This window comes from Peromyscus eremicus, chromosome 12, assembly GCF_949786415.1.
Source record: "Peromyscus eremicus chromosome 12, PerEre_H2_v1, whole genome shotgun sequence".
Classification (NCBI taxonomy): domain Eukaryota; kingdom Metazoa; phylum Chordata; class Mammalia; order Rodentia; family Cricetidae; genus Peromyscus; species Peromyscus eremicus.
Genome location: NC_081428.1, coordinates 62,600,016 through 62,616,852, shown reverse-complemented (window position 1 = coordinate 62,616,852; position 16,837 = coordinate 62,600,016). Strand labels below are relative to the sequence as shown.

Below are 16,837 nucleotides of genomic sequence, written 5' to 3'. Positions count from 1 at the left end.
AATATAATATTTTAGGCAGTATATAGAAGAATGACTAGTTTGCCTTCAATAATATAAAATATTGTATATCTTTTAATATTATCTCCTGATTTATGGGTTATATTATTTTGATGTTTTAATTTCTGAATTATCTGTTCATGTCATTGTACTTCCTCCTACTCATTTTCCTTTACTTAAATTACTATATTACTATTTTCCTTACTATAAAATTAACACAAGGCGTATCAACTCTGTTGGCAGGTGAATCACAAATAACTACCCTTGTTTGTTACGTGTTTTTAAACTTGGATTTTAAAAACTCATGTTTATTTATGATTAGATTTATCAGTAGATAGGTAGGTGTTTTCTGCTTGTGGTATCATACCAGGAAGGACTGTCCTTTATATTCTAATCCCCAAGATTATTATCTCCATCGTTTATGAAAGCATTCACCTACATTCAAGACTTTTAAAAAGCATTCTAACTGTGTGTTTAATCCCTAGCCACACACATATATTTATGTACAACATACACACACACATGCACTAAAAAGGTGTATTTTAATAAATGTGTGATGGCTATGGTTTATGATGCTATAACAACTTAATTATATATTTAAAATTTTATTATTAAATATGTATTCAAATTTTGAAAAAAATTGAAAGGACCACATTAATTTTTTTTCTCAGTTCTGGTCTATTCATGTGTTTTAATATTCAGTGTCAATAGTGACTGCTCATAATTTTATATATACACTGTGAAAACACTAACTATAGAAAAAATAAATTATAATTAATGCTTCAAAAGTTGTCTCTCTCAGTACAGTTTTCTCAGAAATTACCACATTTACTACCCAGTGTAAAGTAACAGTCCTTCAGTAAACCTAGGTACCATTTATTTGAATTTTTACTTTGAAAATGTAAAGAAAATAAGTGAGTACAATGGTAAGAATGATTGATACTTAGAGATTGAGAATGATTCCAAACTTCCTTGAAGTTGCTGCAGACAGCTCACCCAGATATGCATAACAAATATAATTAAAATAACATTACATTTTTGTTTATTACTCTGAAAATATTTTTCTGTGAAAATGATGTTACATTAGCAGAAAAAACTATAGAAGAATATGCAGGAATGCTAAAATATGTCTTAGAGGAAATGGCATGCTTAAATGAATCATAATTGAAATCCTTACTGGAATCTCCTGGATCTGTCTTATCACAGCGTAGTTGTACTTTCCATTCATAGTCTGAAGGTGCTCTCCCTGATTTTAGACTAAACTGGGTTCCTCCAAGTGTAGTTCCTAAATAAAGCTCTGGATCAGAAGGTCACAAATAGCTTGAACATACAAATGAAAACAAAAATTAAAAGCTTAAAGACATTGAGTGAGTTCTTAGAATCAGCAGAATCATTCATATCCATTCAAAAAATATCAAAAACATTTTTAGAGGTTGGGATGGCTGTGGAAGTAAAGATGCTTATAACACTGATCCCTGAAAGTTGTCTGTGGAAATCAAGTCACTTATTTCAGAAGTCTTTATGTAAAAGATTTTCATTGCCTTTGTTACTTTCATAGTTTGCTGACACTGGGAGAGGAAGTACAGCATTTCAGAAATAGCCTCAAAGGTAGGGAGCTGAGGCAGGAGAGTAAGATATAGAAGGATGGGGTCTGGAGAGATGGCTCAGAGGTTAAGAGCACTGACTGCTCTTCAAGAGGTCCTGAGTTCAATTCCCAGCACCCACATGGTGGCTCACAACCATCTGTAATGAGATCTGGTGCTCTCTTCTGTGTACAAAATAAATAAATAAATCTTTAAAAAAAAAAAAGATATAGAAGGATGGACATTTTCAAATAGAAAAAGAAACTTTACAGTTTTGGGTGATAACCTGTGTCATCCTAAACAGAAACACCTCACAAGTCATTTAATGTTTCTTAAGCTAAGAACTAAGGCTAGTATTAAGCAAGACTCAAGAAGAGTCTGAACACATGCCTAAGAATATGCAATAATTTAACATAACACAGGACATTCTTAATCTATGAAAAAGTGTTTTATTTGGTGGAAAATACTGACAAGTCACAACCAGTAAGAAAATATTTGTGAAACATTAATCTGACAGGAGACTGGCACCTAACACAAAAGCCACGTAAGATTTGACAGAAAAACCCACTAGAAATGAGCAGAAGATGCAAGTATCTCACTACAGTAATCAGAAATAATATATTTACTTGCTATATAAAATATAAAAATATATTAAAGTCATCAAGTACTATAGGGCACTGCCAAGGAAAATGACTAACCTGAGTCAGTAGGATCAAAGTTCAAGCCAGTGTGTAGCCGGGCAGTAGTGGCACATGCCTGAGGCAGGCAGATCTTTGTGAGTTCAGGACAGCCAGGGCTACACAGAGAAACCCTGTCTCAAAGAAATCAACTCCCCCACCAAAAAAAAAAAAAAAGTTGAAGCCAATGTGGCAATTTGAGTTTACAGCAGCCTGGGATAAAGAGCGAAATTGTGTCTCAAAACCAAGCAAATGGCCGGGCGGTGGTGGCGCACACCTTTAATCCCAGCACTCGGGAGGCAGAGGCTGGTGGATCTTTGTGAGTTCCAGGCCAGCCTGGTCTCCAAAGCGAGTTCCAGGAAAGGCGCAAAGCTACACAGAGAAACCCTGTCTCGAAAACCAAAAAAAAAACAAAAACAAAAAACAAAAACCCAAGCAAATGAAAGCATAGATAGTGCCACATGGCACTGATAAGAAGACTTAATGATGGCGAGGATGTGAGTGACCACACTGCCAGGAGGCATATAGAACAACACAGCCACGTCAGAAGACTCTTCAGGCAGTTTCTTCAAAACTATTTACACCACATTACCCAACAGTTACTTAGGCTCCTTGGTATTTCCTCAGACGAGTTGAAAACATGTCCACCATAATTGAAGTTTCTGCTACACACGCCTACACCCATTAGCGTTCTACAACAGGCTCATAAACACAGCCAAGTGACCATAGACCGAACACCTTGGAAACCATGAGTTTCCTTAAAACAACACAGAATAAAATCTAGGTGTTAGGGATGTAGCTCCATGGTCAGAGTGTAGCATGAAGAAGATTAAAAAAAAAACACACACCCTGCATATGATTTATAGCAGCTTTATTAATAATTAGTAAAATTTAGTAGTCAAGATGTTCTTGAATGGCTAAGCAAATAATACAGTAGAACCATATAATATGGAGTATTAGCAATAAAAAGATAAAACTTAACAAGCCACAAGAAAGACAGGAAACTTTACATGTACTGCCAAGGGGAAGAAGCCAGTCTCCAAAGACTATGTGCTTTGGGATAAATTCCTAAAACTGTGTTATTTGGTGAAAAAGGAGGAATGCATTTGAGACTTTTGTCATGAAATGCTCATCAAAATGTTTTGTCAATGTAACATGTAAGGTAATACATGATATGGAAGATTTCCTAAAACTAGAGAGGTAGCAAAAAGATCAGTAGTTTCCAGCATTTGAGGACTAGAGGCAATTTGAATAGTTGAGCACACAGATTATTAAGACAGTGAAACTGTTGTATATGGTATCCCAATAATGGATTAATGTGTCAGAACAACAAATGTACATATAAACCAGTGTACAACACAAAGTGAATGCTAATGTAAACTGTGATCCTCAGATGACAGTGAATGACAAGCCTGTCAGTTTGAATGCGTGCAACATATACTAACATAAGATGTTAATAGGGTGACAAGGGGGAGGACGTGGAGACTGCTTGATGTTCCATTACTCTGTAACCCTAAATTCTTTCTGTAAACCCGAGTTTACTAATTTTAAAAAGATGGATGAGCATAATGAATTTGTGTTTTAAAATACGGCAGTTTACTCTTTATTAAAATAACTTCTAAGTGTGTAACAAATTAATGTTTATGTATATCTACCTATACACATATTAATTAAACTGAGGGCTTTGTGTATGCTAGACAAGTGCTCTGTCACTGAGTTACACCCTACCTTTCCCTTCAGTTTTCTCATTCTTTCACAGACACTTCTGTTGTTGGGTTTAAAAATATTATTTATAATTTATTGTTATTTTTATGTGTATGGGTATTTTGACTGCACGTGTATGTACCATTGCATGCCTGGTGCCCACGGAGAGGGCATCAGATCCCTTGGGTATAGAGTTACAGATGGCTATGAACTACTGATGGTTGGTTGTTTTGCTTCGTGACCTACCACTGTTAACCAGGATCACTTACATGGGCCTGGGTGTGAAGTTTACCACTAAAGCATGGGTAATTTAACAGTGGCTATGTCATCAAAGACAGTGACTTCCTCTCTCCTGGTGCTCCTCAAGGTGTGGCCCCATGAGCCCCTTCCCCATCTGTGACTGTTTATAGGCTAGCCTTATATAAGCCCTGTGTATACACCTGCAGTTGTTCATGTGTGCCATGGCCATACCATGTCTGTAAGAGAGCATTTCATAGCCTTCCTCCTCATTATCAAGCCCTTAACATTCTTTATCTAGGATACTAGAACTCTTCTGATATTTTTATTGTGGTAAAGTATACATAATATAAAATTTAGCATCCTAATTTTTAATTATTTTCAACTCAAACTGAAATTTTCTTTTGAGCAATCATTATGTCTCAACAACAAACAAAAAACCATCTAGATCACACCACATGCCTGTTAAAATGGCAGTACTTCTCTATCCTCAGCCTCCCTTCTCTCCACTCTAGTGATTTCACTTTTTGTGTCTGAATTTGATATTCTGGATACTTCATATAAATGAAGTATAGTGTTTGTCTTTTTATGTCTAGCTTGTTTCACTTAGGTTATTTTCAAGATTTATCTATCCACATAGACTGTATTAAAGATTTAATTCCTTTTTGAAGGGTAAGTGATACTCTTTGTACATATACTATATTTTATTTATTTAGTCAGTTTTGAAGGCTAGTTGAATTTTTACCTTTCAGCTTTTATGCTGTAGTAACTAACCATTGGTATACAGATCTGTTAATCTGGGTCAGTTCCTCCTCTCTTCCTTTCCTGTCTTTTTTTCTCTTGTATGTGTACTAGGAGGTGGAATTACCGGATCACACAGAAGTTCTGTGCCTTGAGATCGTTTTCAGTGACAGTTTTACCATTTTACACTCTCAATTCATGAGCAGTGAAGAAGGGTTCTTATTTTTTCATATCTTGTTAGTACTTTCTATTTTTGTTTTGTTTTGCTTTTGGTTTTTCAAAATAGGCTGTGTAGCCTTGCCTGTCCTGGGTCTCGCTCTGTAGACCAGGCTGGCCTGGAACTCACAGAGATTTACCTGGCTCTGCTTCCAGAGTGCTGGGATTAAAGGTGTGCGCCACCACTGCTGGGCTTGTTTTGTCTTATAATAGCCGATCTAAGTGGTGTTTACTCAGTTCGTTTTGTTTTAACCCTGATATAGTTAAAAGAGAATTGATACTTTATACTCCAGTTATAGGAGTTTACATAGAGCAAATTAGGAAGGGCTGTTGGAGGGAGCTGGGGCAGCGCCTCAGCAGTTAAGAGTATTGACCGCTCTTCCACAGGACCCAGATTCAACCCTAACACCTGCAACAGTCTCTAACTCCAGTCCCAGGAGATCTGACACCCTCTTCTTGCATCTGAGGGCACCACATGCATGTGCACAGACACACATGCAGGCAAAATACCCCCCCCACACACACACACATGCGCAAAATAACAAAAATCTTAAAAGCCAGTTTAACTTACACACACTTTCTATATATCCACACATATACGTATATATATTCATTTCTCAAACAGCTCCTTTATATATATGTACACATATATATACATGCACATATGTGTACACATATATACATATATAAAGGGGCTGTTTGATAGATGAATATAAGATCTAGAGTTGAGGACTTCAATTGATAAGCAAGATGCTGTGAAAATTTCCAAAAATTCACACTTTATTCATTGATCATACATGTCAAATATAATGTTACTGCTCTAGATTTCTACAGTAGTGTCTAGCCAGGTGGCTATTATGTCTGCAAAAATTATAAATTCAGTTCTTAAACATGCTAATAACATTTCAAATGCTTAATAGCCATATAAAGCTTGAAGCTTGGATAATGCAGCCAAATTCATTTTTATCATTGCAGAAAGTTTTGTTTTGTTTTTTAGGTTATTACTAGTATAGATTTTCACTGCATTGGTATTATAACAGTGCTTTGTTAATTGTAAGATAAAAGGTCGTATAGGAGTTTAAAATTTCAAGTTTGCTTTACTCTGTAATATAGTCTACTTAGATACTGATAACTCTTCAATAGTCATTGAATGCTCTTGGAGGCCTAATATAATAGAACCTCATGTATATTACATAATCATGTGTAAGTGCTACTAATTGAGAATATGAGTAAGATATATATATATATACACACACACACACACACACACACACACACGCCACATGTGTAAAATACATATTCTTCATAAATCCCCCTCCATAAATTACTTCTATAAAAATATTACAGCTATACCCTGAAGTGTTCTGGAAGGCAGTTGGGATTTCCCTAACTTCTCTCATTGCCTTTTCTAGCTGCCTCCCCAATCCTACATTACCAGTAGTCAAGGCTCACACTGCAGTTGGTGCTCTGTCTTTACTTCTTTCGTAGGAAATGCAGAACAGTCCTTATGTTGAAGTGACTCCTTTTCCCTCTCGTGGCTTTGACTTTCTGAGGAGGCTAGGTGTCAAGTTGGGATCTTGTTTTAATGGCTGACTCTTGGTTGTTTTTTGACTTGTTCTTCTTTCAAGGTATTTCCTGTGAACAAGAAATTAGTTCTAAAGATTTGATTGGGGTTGAAACTAACTAATTTTGGTGTGGATACCTTATAGGAGATACAGTGATTTTGAAGTTTTGGTTTCTTCATGATGGCTATGTGCCAGTTTTCCATACAGTGATTTCTGGTCCATAAAATGCTTCACATCCAATTTTCTCTGGTAATATTCTTAAAAAAAAGGAAAGACTTAACTGATTTCATTTTATTTGTAAGAGTGTTTTATCAGCGTGTATATATTTGCCTGGGGTGTGAAGAGGCCACAAGGAAGGTGATGAATGCTGAATCCTCTGCACCTGGGGTTAAAGGACTGTCATAGGGCACTACATGGGTACTGGGAACCAAACCCTGGTCATCCACAAGAGCTGTCTTAGCCACTGAACCATCTCTCCAGTAATAATTTTAACAGCTCATGAGATGGGGTGATTTCATCTTTAGTGTACAAGCATTATTTTTTAATTAGTACTTGGAATTTTTTAATTCTACTTATTAAAACTGAAAACAGAACAACTTTGTCCTTACTGTCTTGTGAGATGTGGGTTTTCAAGAAATTTTTATTACAATTGTGTGTGGGTATACATGCGCCACAGTTTTTAGAGTGTGGAAATCTAAGGACAACTGTGGAGTCAGTTCTTCCTCCTGTATGGAGGTCCTGGCAGTTGAACTGAGGTCATCAGGCTTGGTGACAAGCATCTTTACCTGCCGAGCTGTCTGTCTCATTGCCCAGTGAGATGTCTTTAAAGGGCACGATGACACTTTAAAAATAGGAAGAAACAAGAAGTGAAAGTTATACTAAATGTTAATAGTTATTGTTCATTGTTTATATAGGATAATGCCCATATTGGCTATTAAATAATTCCCTCTCTTTAAAGAATTCTAAATTATACCAGTAAATGACTAAAGAACTTACAGTGCGAAATCTAAACATTAGGGAATTGTCACTCAGTGTTACTAAGCAGTGTGAGTAGCCAGAGCTAATATTAAGTAAGTTTGCATAATTCTAACTGGAGCAAAGCAATTTTATCTTTTATATTATGCTCTGCTATTCTATTTCGTTTCTTTCAGGGTTTTGTCATACCTTTAAGTGATTGTTTCTCACTTCCTCTTGGATATGCAGACCAGAGGAGTTGGAGATGTCCTAGTTCTTTGGTTTTTCTTAACTTTTAAAAAATATATTCACTTTGGTTAGAAGGACAGTTAAAACCACTTGAGGATTTACATTCCTGGTCTGAATAGTGATGATAAAGATGTAAAATATTAGTAATGATTCACCTGGACAATTTGTAATATTGATTTTTAACCACTGTTTAGTAAGAGTACATTATGTATTAACAACCTAAGCACTTTATAACTAGCACAGTTCTTACATAGTTTACAGTGAGACAAATCAGAGAATTAGTAATCTTGTTCATATAGCAAATTGGTAAAAGATTTAGGATTTTTAACCCAGCACTTTTTAAAAAATACATTTTGTTTGAAAATTTTATACATGTGTGTATTTTGATCATATCTGTCCTTTAATTTCCCCTTCAATTCCCCTAGACTATGCCCCCATATCTATTTCCTACCTTCATGTCCAATACAGTTTTTTTAAATGACTAATGGGTCTAATTAGTGCTGCTTTTATGTGCATGGTATGGGCCATCTACTGGAGGGAACATGGGTAACCTAACAGTCATCATACCCTCAAAGAAAATTGCCTCCTCCCACTTCCAGCATTTGTCAACTGCCTGTAGCTTTTCAGCTAAGGTGGGCTTGTGAGCTCCTTCTCCCATCCATGACGCCTTAATTTTTTAGATGTGGTTTAATTTAATTGTGTGAATGTGTGTGTTGTGTGTAGTGATGTGTACATGAACATGCAGGAGCCTTCAGAGACTACAATAGGGCATTGGTGATACCTTGGAGCTGCAGTTTTAGGCAATAGTGACCTCCCTGACGTGGATGCTGGGAACCCAGCTGAGGTCCTCTGCAAGAGCACTGGGCACTCTTAACCACTGGGCACTCTTAACTGTGAACTATCTCCAAAATGCTGACTTTTGAAGTGTAAAATACTTAGGACTTCACACGGTGCCCTGCAGGGTTCGATGTAATTGTGACATATACCTACTGGTATAAGTATGCAGCTGAGCTGAGAGAGGTGGTGGTGCACGCCTTTAATCCAGCACTCAGGAGGCAGAGGCAGACAAATCTCTGAGTTCGAAGCCAGCCTGGTCTACAGAGTGAGTTCCAGGACAGCTAGGGCTACACAGAGAAAACCCTGTCTCGAAAAACAAAACAAACAAAACATCAACAACAAAAAAAGTGTGTGGTAAACTTATTTTTCTAATTAAGAGTAAGAAGTTGCCTTTGAATTATGTTGTTTTAGCATTGCATAGTTTAGGAGATATAAATGCTTTTGAAATTTTTGTTTTCTTCATCTCTAGATATTCAAGAATTTTATGAAGTGACCTTACTTGATAATCCAAAATGTGTAGATCATTCAAAGCAGTCTGAACCAGTTCAGCCTGTGAACACTTGGGAGACTGCCAGCTTTCCAAGCACTACTGTGACTTCAGAAACATTGCCCAGCAGCCTTAGCCCTCCTATAGAGGTAAGAGACAGTTTTCACAGTGTCATTTTTTAGTGATCAATTTGTTAACTTGTTCATTTTTTTAAAGGTGGATATTTTGTGGAAATACTTAATAATGAGATACAGAATAGAGTTAAAATATTCTTTAAAAGTAGAGAATCTCTTTTGATTCTGTCTTAAAGTTTATAACTTGTTTGAGGTCTGAAATACTTGTTTTAGGATATTAGAAAGTGTTTTACATAGTAGATCTCAAAAGCTCCATTTGTATAATTATTAACGTGGCCATTGTAGTTTGAAAAGCTGATTTTGCTTTGGTGTTCTTGCCTAGAGAAAGAATGTAATGGGTGGCTCTGAGCCCTTACTAATAGACTTCTCTGTAGATTGGCTTGAAGAGTTGCATTAAAACTCCCCTTCCAGTCAGCGTTGGTTTTACATTTTTCTGTAGTTAAACTGCCCAGTTCTTTCCGTTTTAATGCTGTCTTGGTAATTGGTAATGGTCTTTTTCAGTTGTGCTGTATTGTTGCTAGTAGAGTTGGATATGGTGCAGCGTTTTGTAATGATGACTCTGCCTGAGAAGCAAGCATTAGTCATTTAAAAGTGGTTGTCTCTAAATTGCATTTAGTCCCTTCTGGTTAGTACTAGACTGTGCCTAGAGAATGGAATCAGCTTCTGTTGGATGAGTAATAAGTCAGAAAAGTGGTGGTGTACCGGCAGCAGCTGTGGAGCACAGTGGTGATGAAGCAGTCAGGTTTTCACTTTCTTTTATTTAATGTGTTATATAATTAGCATTTTAGAGCAGTATGAATGAGCACAATATAATCCCTCTCCTATATTTTAAAGCTGAAAAAAAGATATCTAAAAGAAAAAGACTGACCCAACTTCTTTAGCTAGTTTTGGGCAAGTCTATCTTTGGATGTCAAACTTCTTAACATTAAATTTATGGCGGTGGTGGTGCATGCCTTTAATCCCAGCACTCAGAAGGCAGAGCCAAGCGGATCTCTGTGAGTTTGAGGCCAGCCTGGGCTACAGAGTGAGTTTCAGGAAAGGCGCAAAGCTACACAGAGAAACCCTGTCTCAAAAAACCAAAAAAAAAAAAAAAATTACTTTGGTAAACCTTACACATTTCTCTTTGTATGTATCCTTGTTTCTTTACTCTTTTTTAAAATGACATTTTCTTGGACAGTTTCCTTTCCCACCCCCTTTTTTAGTTGCTATACCGTTTTCTATAATGATAGTTCATTCTGTGGTCTATTTCAAATGCAATTTTAAAATGTCTGTAGTTACTTGTTATGGTTCAGATAAATGTGTTGCCTCCAAAATAAGTTGCCTAGCATGCCTGAGGTCCTGGGTTCAATTGCTAGCCTAGAATTGGGGAGGGATGTGATTAGGTCATGAGGGCTTGTTCCTCATGAGTGATATTAAGGCCTTTATGAAAGAAGGTGTATGCCTAAGTTTAGGTCTTTCCTCTGCCCGTGAGAGTGAAACAGAAGTCCTTACCAGGGCACATGCCTAGACTCTGGGCTTCCTAGCCTCCAGTACTGTGAGGAATGTGCTTCTCTCTTATTTTCTCTTATGTAAGTTATTGTCATATGTTCAGTTCATATGTTCAGTTCATATTTATTGTCTTAGTCTTAGGTTAAAAGACTTGTGTCTTTAAAAAAAATGTTAAGGTTTAAGAGCATTGACTTTCATGTTTACCTATTTTTTTCTATTGTTTGATTAATACCTGTTATTATGAAGCAGAGACTTACTAGTTTTTATAGATTTTTTAAAAATTATTTTTAAGTTTACTTAGTTTATTTTATATGTATGAATGCCCTGCTTTATGTATGTGTGTACCATGTACATGCCCAGTGCCTGAGGTCAGAAGAAGGTCTGGAACTGGAGTTATGGGTAGTTGTGAGCCACCGTGTTGGTACTGAACTGAACCCCAATCCTTGGCAAGAACAACAAGCACTCCTAACCACAGAGCCAGCTCCAGCCTCCCTTTTATAGATTATTTTAAAATGTCTGATACTCATTAAGTTAAAAAATGAACTCCTTTTATGAGGTGAAAGTTTATCTCCATATAGATTTCAGTAAGAAAGGTCAAAACAAAAACAAAAAGGTTGTTTTTATGTTCATTAGGGTTACTATTGCTATGATGAAACACCATGACCAAAAAGCAACTTTCCAGGGAGGAAAGTTTATTTGGCTTACACTTCCATATCACAATTCATCACCAATGGCAGTCAGGGCAAGAACTCACACAGGGCAGGAACCTGGAGGCAGGAGCTCATGCAAAGGCCATGGAGGGATGCTGCTTACTGGCTTGTTCCTCTTGGCTTGTTCAGCCTGCTTTCTTAGAGAACCCAGGACCACCAGTTCAGGGGTAGAACCACCCACAATTGGTTGGGCCCTCCACCATCAATCACTAATTAAGAAAATACCCTATAGCTGGATCTTATGGAGACATTTTCTCAACTGATGTTCCCTCCTTCCAGATAAGTCTAGCTTGTGTGAGTTGACATAAAACTAGCCAGCACAAATGTATTGAGTTTCATCAACATTATACTGGAGAGTAAAAGTTACAGCTTAGTGTAGAGGGCTTGCTTGGCCTGCATGTTGGTTCAATCACCAGCACCAAAGAAAAAGAATTTTAGAAACATTTATATTTTTATAAATATGTGAAACACTGGTACCTAGAAATGCTATGTATAGCCCTGGTTTCTTCACTGCTTAAATTGTTTAGACATGCTGAAGTCTCAAGTGAACAGAAGAGTGAGAACTTTAAATAAATGTTAGATGTGAGTAGTTTGGAAAATGTGTGAGAAAGGATAGGCTCACGGTGTTCCCGGTGGGAAATGCTCGGGTAATGTTTGAAGTCCATACCCAGTCCATACCCATTCATGGATGGACACTTAAGAGGAGCTCTGGGATATGTCCATCAGTTTCTAGATTATTTTTTTTAATGGAGAAATGAATATTCTAAACTTGAATGAGGTCTGTTATTAGGAATTACTGTTTTTGTAGCAAATTTCTTGACAGATGTTAGTCTGAAAATGTAAGTAGTTAAAACATACTGACAGGCAGTTATGAGAACGCTGAAATGTTTGGAGATTTATTTGTTTTTGACAATGCTGTGTGAGTAGGAAATGTGTTCCCCTCTTACCCATTCATTCTTGCTGCTTTTGGATGGGAGGCTTGGCTAAGTGATCACTGACTTGATCTCTTGTTTGAGTCATGTTTGTGGCTGAAAAGACTTTGGAGCATACTGAACCAAATTCAAACAAATGCAAAAATACACTTTTATTTAACCACAAATTGAAAGATAACCTGAAAATCCTAAGGTTATTTTACTTTATGATTTGAGTTATTATTATAGTCATACACTAAATCTTGTATAGACAGCCTTTTTCTGACAAAAATGTCATTCAGTATGCTCTTGCCTCTTACAATTTTCATTTTTGCAAAAAGTGTTTGAGATTGATCAATTTCTATAAGTTCTTGTCTGTTTTCTCTTAATGATATAAATCTTTGCATTTATCTAGTTTTCTTTGTCTTATTTATTTACAATTGGAAACGGATGTAAATCTTGCCAAATCCTTGTTAACCTTATGATGTTGTTAACCTTTTTCTTAATATAGTAAAATTAAGCTCAATATAGTTTATTTTTAAAGTGATGTCTTATTTTCTTAGTGCCTTTTTAATGTCTGCCTTTTACTTTGACCATATATATGCCTAGGGAGATGTTTAGAATAATGTTTGTTTAAAAACTGTTTTGGGCCAGGCCGTGGTGGCGCACGCCTTTAATCCCAGCACTCGGGAGGCAGAGCCAGGCGGATCTCTGTGAGTTCAAGGCCAGCCTGGGCTACCAAGTGAGTTCCAGGAAAGGCGCAAAGCTACACAGAGAAACCCTGTCTCGAAAAACAAAAAACAAAACAAAACAAAACAAAAAAACCCTGTTTTGGAAAAAGAAAAAAAAAACTGTTTTGGGGGTAAAGGTTTCCCTCCCCCCTCCCCCCAGTGCTGATGGTCAGTTGTGGGTAGCTTGCTTTGTGCAAGGCATTTTACTGCTGACCTATATTGCTAGAGTCTCCTTTTTCCTTTGTTGTACTTTTACTCATTTGTAAAAGAGAGACATCTGTTGAATTACTTTGAGAGAGTATAAGTATATAACTTTTTTGAAGAAAGGAAGATGAAGTAGGAGAAATTGCTTAATTTACTGGGATATTCCAGGAAGAATGTAGTGTTCTGTTCCTGATAGCACATTTTAAGTGACTGAAAGAACCAATGATTAAAAAATGAGATCATAAGAACAAAATTTTCTATGCCTTTAGAATAAAAGAAACCATCTCTTTTTTTCTTTTTTTGTTTTTCAGGACAGGGTTTCTCTGTGTATCCCTGGCTGTCCTGGAACTCTGTAGACCAGGCTGATCTTGAACTCAGAGATCCCCCTGCCTCTGCCTCCTGAGTGCCAACTAACCAGCAAACAAAAACAACAAAAAGGAGAAATTTTCACATAATGCATAAGGGCTAATTATTTTTTATTTTTTATTTGTAAGCACTTCAACCCAAGAAACACATACTATAGCCAGCATTCAATAGGAAAGTGACCAATAGATGTGAATGAGCAGTTTATAGAAAAAAAATATAAAGAAGCAAACCTCACATTAAATAAATGCAGATTTAAATTGACAAGGGATATTTTCAAATGATAAGCTCATTAAAGATTAACTAAATGAGTACACAGAAACTCTTACGTGGTTGGTAGAGGAGGGTGCACTTGTGTAATAATTGAGAGACAACAGTGTATATAATGAATGTGACCAGTGTGTCAGGATTTATTTTCTCATAAAATAATTAAAGATATGCCCGTTGCAGTATTCCATGTATATTAATAAATAGAAGAGAGGAAGCAGTCTAAATGATTACCAGTAAGGAACTAGATTGAAAGCATTGTCCTGGCTTGGTGGTGGTGGTGGTGGTGGTGGTGGTGGTGGTGGTGGTGGTGGTGGTGCATGCCTTTGTTCCCAGCATTTGGGAGGCAGAGGCAGGTGACTCTCTGAGTTCCAGGACAGTCAGGGCTACATAGAGAAATCCTGTCTCAAACAAACAAAAAAACATTCTGCTGGGTCAGTGACATGGCTTAATGGATGAAGGTGCTTCTCAGGACTCGCATGGTTGATGGGAAAAGTTGACTTCCACAGGTTTTCCACTGATCTGCACATGTGTGCTGTGGCCCTTGTTCTTGTGTTGGCATGTATATACACATACACACACAAAGTAGAAACGTACTTCAGATTTTGAATTTGATCTTTACTCACACTCAGCCTGGGAAAGTGCTCTACCCCTGAGTTGTAGCCATGCTCCCAAGACTTATCTTTTGATACTAGACGTTGGCAGCATGCCACACTGTCAGCCATGCAGTCACACTGCATTTTCAGTGGATCATGTTTCAATTTATGATGGGTTATTAAAACATAATTCCGTTGTCAGTGTATGTATCTATTGAATGAAACAGGTTTTATGCCACAAAGTATGCTGTAAAAAGAAGAAACTGCCAGGCAGTGGTGGCACAGGCCTTTTATCCCAGTACTCGGGAGACAGAACTAGGTGGATCTCTGTGATTTCGAGGCCAGCCTGGTCTACAGAGTGAGTCCCAGGACAACCAGGGCTACACAGAGAAACCTTGTTTCAAAAAACGAAGAGAAAACGGAAAGAAAACAAAACAGAAACTGAGATTAGTTGACTGAAAGAAGACACACTTGTCTTCTTCAGTGCTGTTGTTTCTGTGCCTGTTATCTGTTGCCTCCTTGTCCAGCCTTTGAAGTTATCTAAGTGTGTGGGGAGATCATCTTTCTCTTTCATCTTAGTGTACCTGGAGACTTCCTAGTAGTTTTGAGTGCTCGGCCTTGCTTACGCTCGTTTCTGGCTAGCTCTTTTAAATTAACCTGTTTCTCCTTATCTTCCTTTTGCCTTGGGTCTTTTTATTTTTCTTTCCTTCTGTACATCTCACTTTCACTGCTTCTCATGTCTGTCTGTCTGTCTGGTGGCTGCCTGGCTTCTGGCCCCCAGCCTGTCCCTCTCATTCTCCTCATTTTCTTCTCCTTTCTTGAGTCTAGATTTTCCCTCCTGTTTATTCTCTCTGTCCATCAACCCTGCCTATCCCTCTCCTGCCTGCTGTTGGCCGTTCAGTTCTTTATTAGACCAATCAGGTGTCTTAGGCAGGCAAGGTGGAACAAATGTAACACATCTTTACATCATTAAACACATCTTTACATCATTAAACAAATGCAGCATACCTTTACACAGTTAAAGTAATATTTTGTAGCATAAACAAATGTAACATGTCTTTTTTTTTTTTTTTTAAGATGTATTTATTACAAATACAGTGTTCTGTCTGCATGTATCCCTGTAGGCCAGATGTGGGCACCAGATGTCATTACAGATAGTTGTGAGCCACCATGTGGTTGCTGGGAATTGAACTCAGGACCTCTGGAAGAGCAGTCAATGCTCTTAACCCCCTGAGCCATCTCTCCAGCTCCCACACATCTTTACCTAGTTAAAATAATATTACACAATATCTTAGGATTTATTTTATCTAGAATTTTTTGGAGGCAGGACAGTTACAAACACATATGGACTACTAAAGTTTAATCTAAAGCCTTCTAAAGATTGACTTAAAATGTATTAAAGAACTCTGATACATGCATAGGAAGTGTGTAGAGATTCTTCATGATGACTGGTTGGTTTGTTTTTAATTTTCCTATCATTCGAGAGAATAACAATTATCAAGCACCTTTTCATATGTCAGTTCATTAATGTGTAGATTTTTTTTTTAAATATTTTACCTACATGTATGTATGTGCACCACATTTGTGCCTGGTGCCCACAGAGGTCAGGAAGGGTCGGAGTCCCCTGGAAATGGAGTTACTGATGGTTGTGAGCCATTGTATGGGTACTGGGACTTGAACCTAAGTCCTCTGCAAGAGTAACACATGCTCTTAACTGCTGAGACAACACTCCAACCCCCCAGTTGGTCATTTTGATTCTTCAGTGAAGTATCTGTTCAAATTTTTTACCCAATTAAAAAAAAAAGTTCTATCTTTTTTTTTTTTTTTTTTTTTTTTTTTTGGTTTTTCACAGGGTTTCTCTGTGTAGCTTTGCGTCTTTCCTGGAACTTACTTGGTAAATGTTCTATTTTATGATTAACAAGATCTGTATCTGGATATAATTCCCTTGTCAAATGCATATATTAAAATATTTTCTCTAACGCTTGGTCATACTTCTACTAACTTTTTTTATATTTTGAGACAGGGTCTTACTATGTACCCATGGCTGCCCTGAAGCTCTCTATGTAGACCAGGCTGGTCTTGAACTCACAGAAATTGCCTGCCCCTGCCTCCTGGTGCTGAGATTAACCCAGGGTGTAGGCATTTGTCACCATGCCTAGCACTCCTGTTTTTTAAATGTTCAAGGT

The 16,837-nt window shown here is 37.2% G+C and overlaps 1 protein-coding gene across 6 annotated transcripts in view; it reads left to right on the top strand.

Annotated features, from left to right (window-relative positions):
* The window catches only part of Dlg1 (discs large MAGUK scaffold protein 1), a 209,005-nt gene that overhangs the window by 11,647 nt on the left and 180,521 nt on the right, over window positions 1-16,837 (top strand). For all 6 annotated transcript variants that reach the window (XM_059277478.1, XM_059277477.1, XM_059277476.1 and 3 more), the window contains exon 4: window positions 9,230-9,396. In XM_059277478.1, coding sequence (XP_059133461.1) covers window positions 9,230-9,396 — 167 coding nt within the window. The remainder of the gene's footprint in view (window positions 1-9,229; window positions 9,397-16,837) is intronic.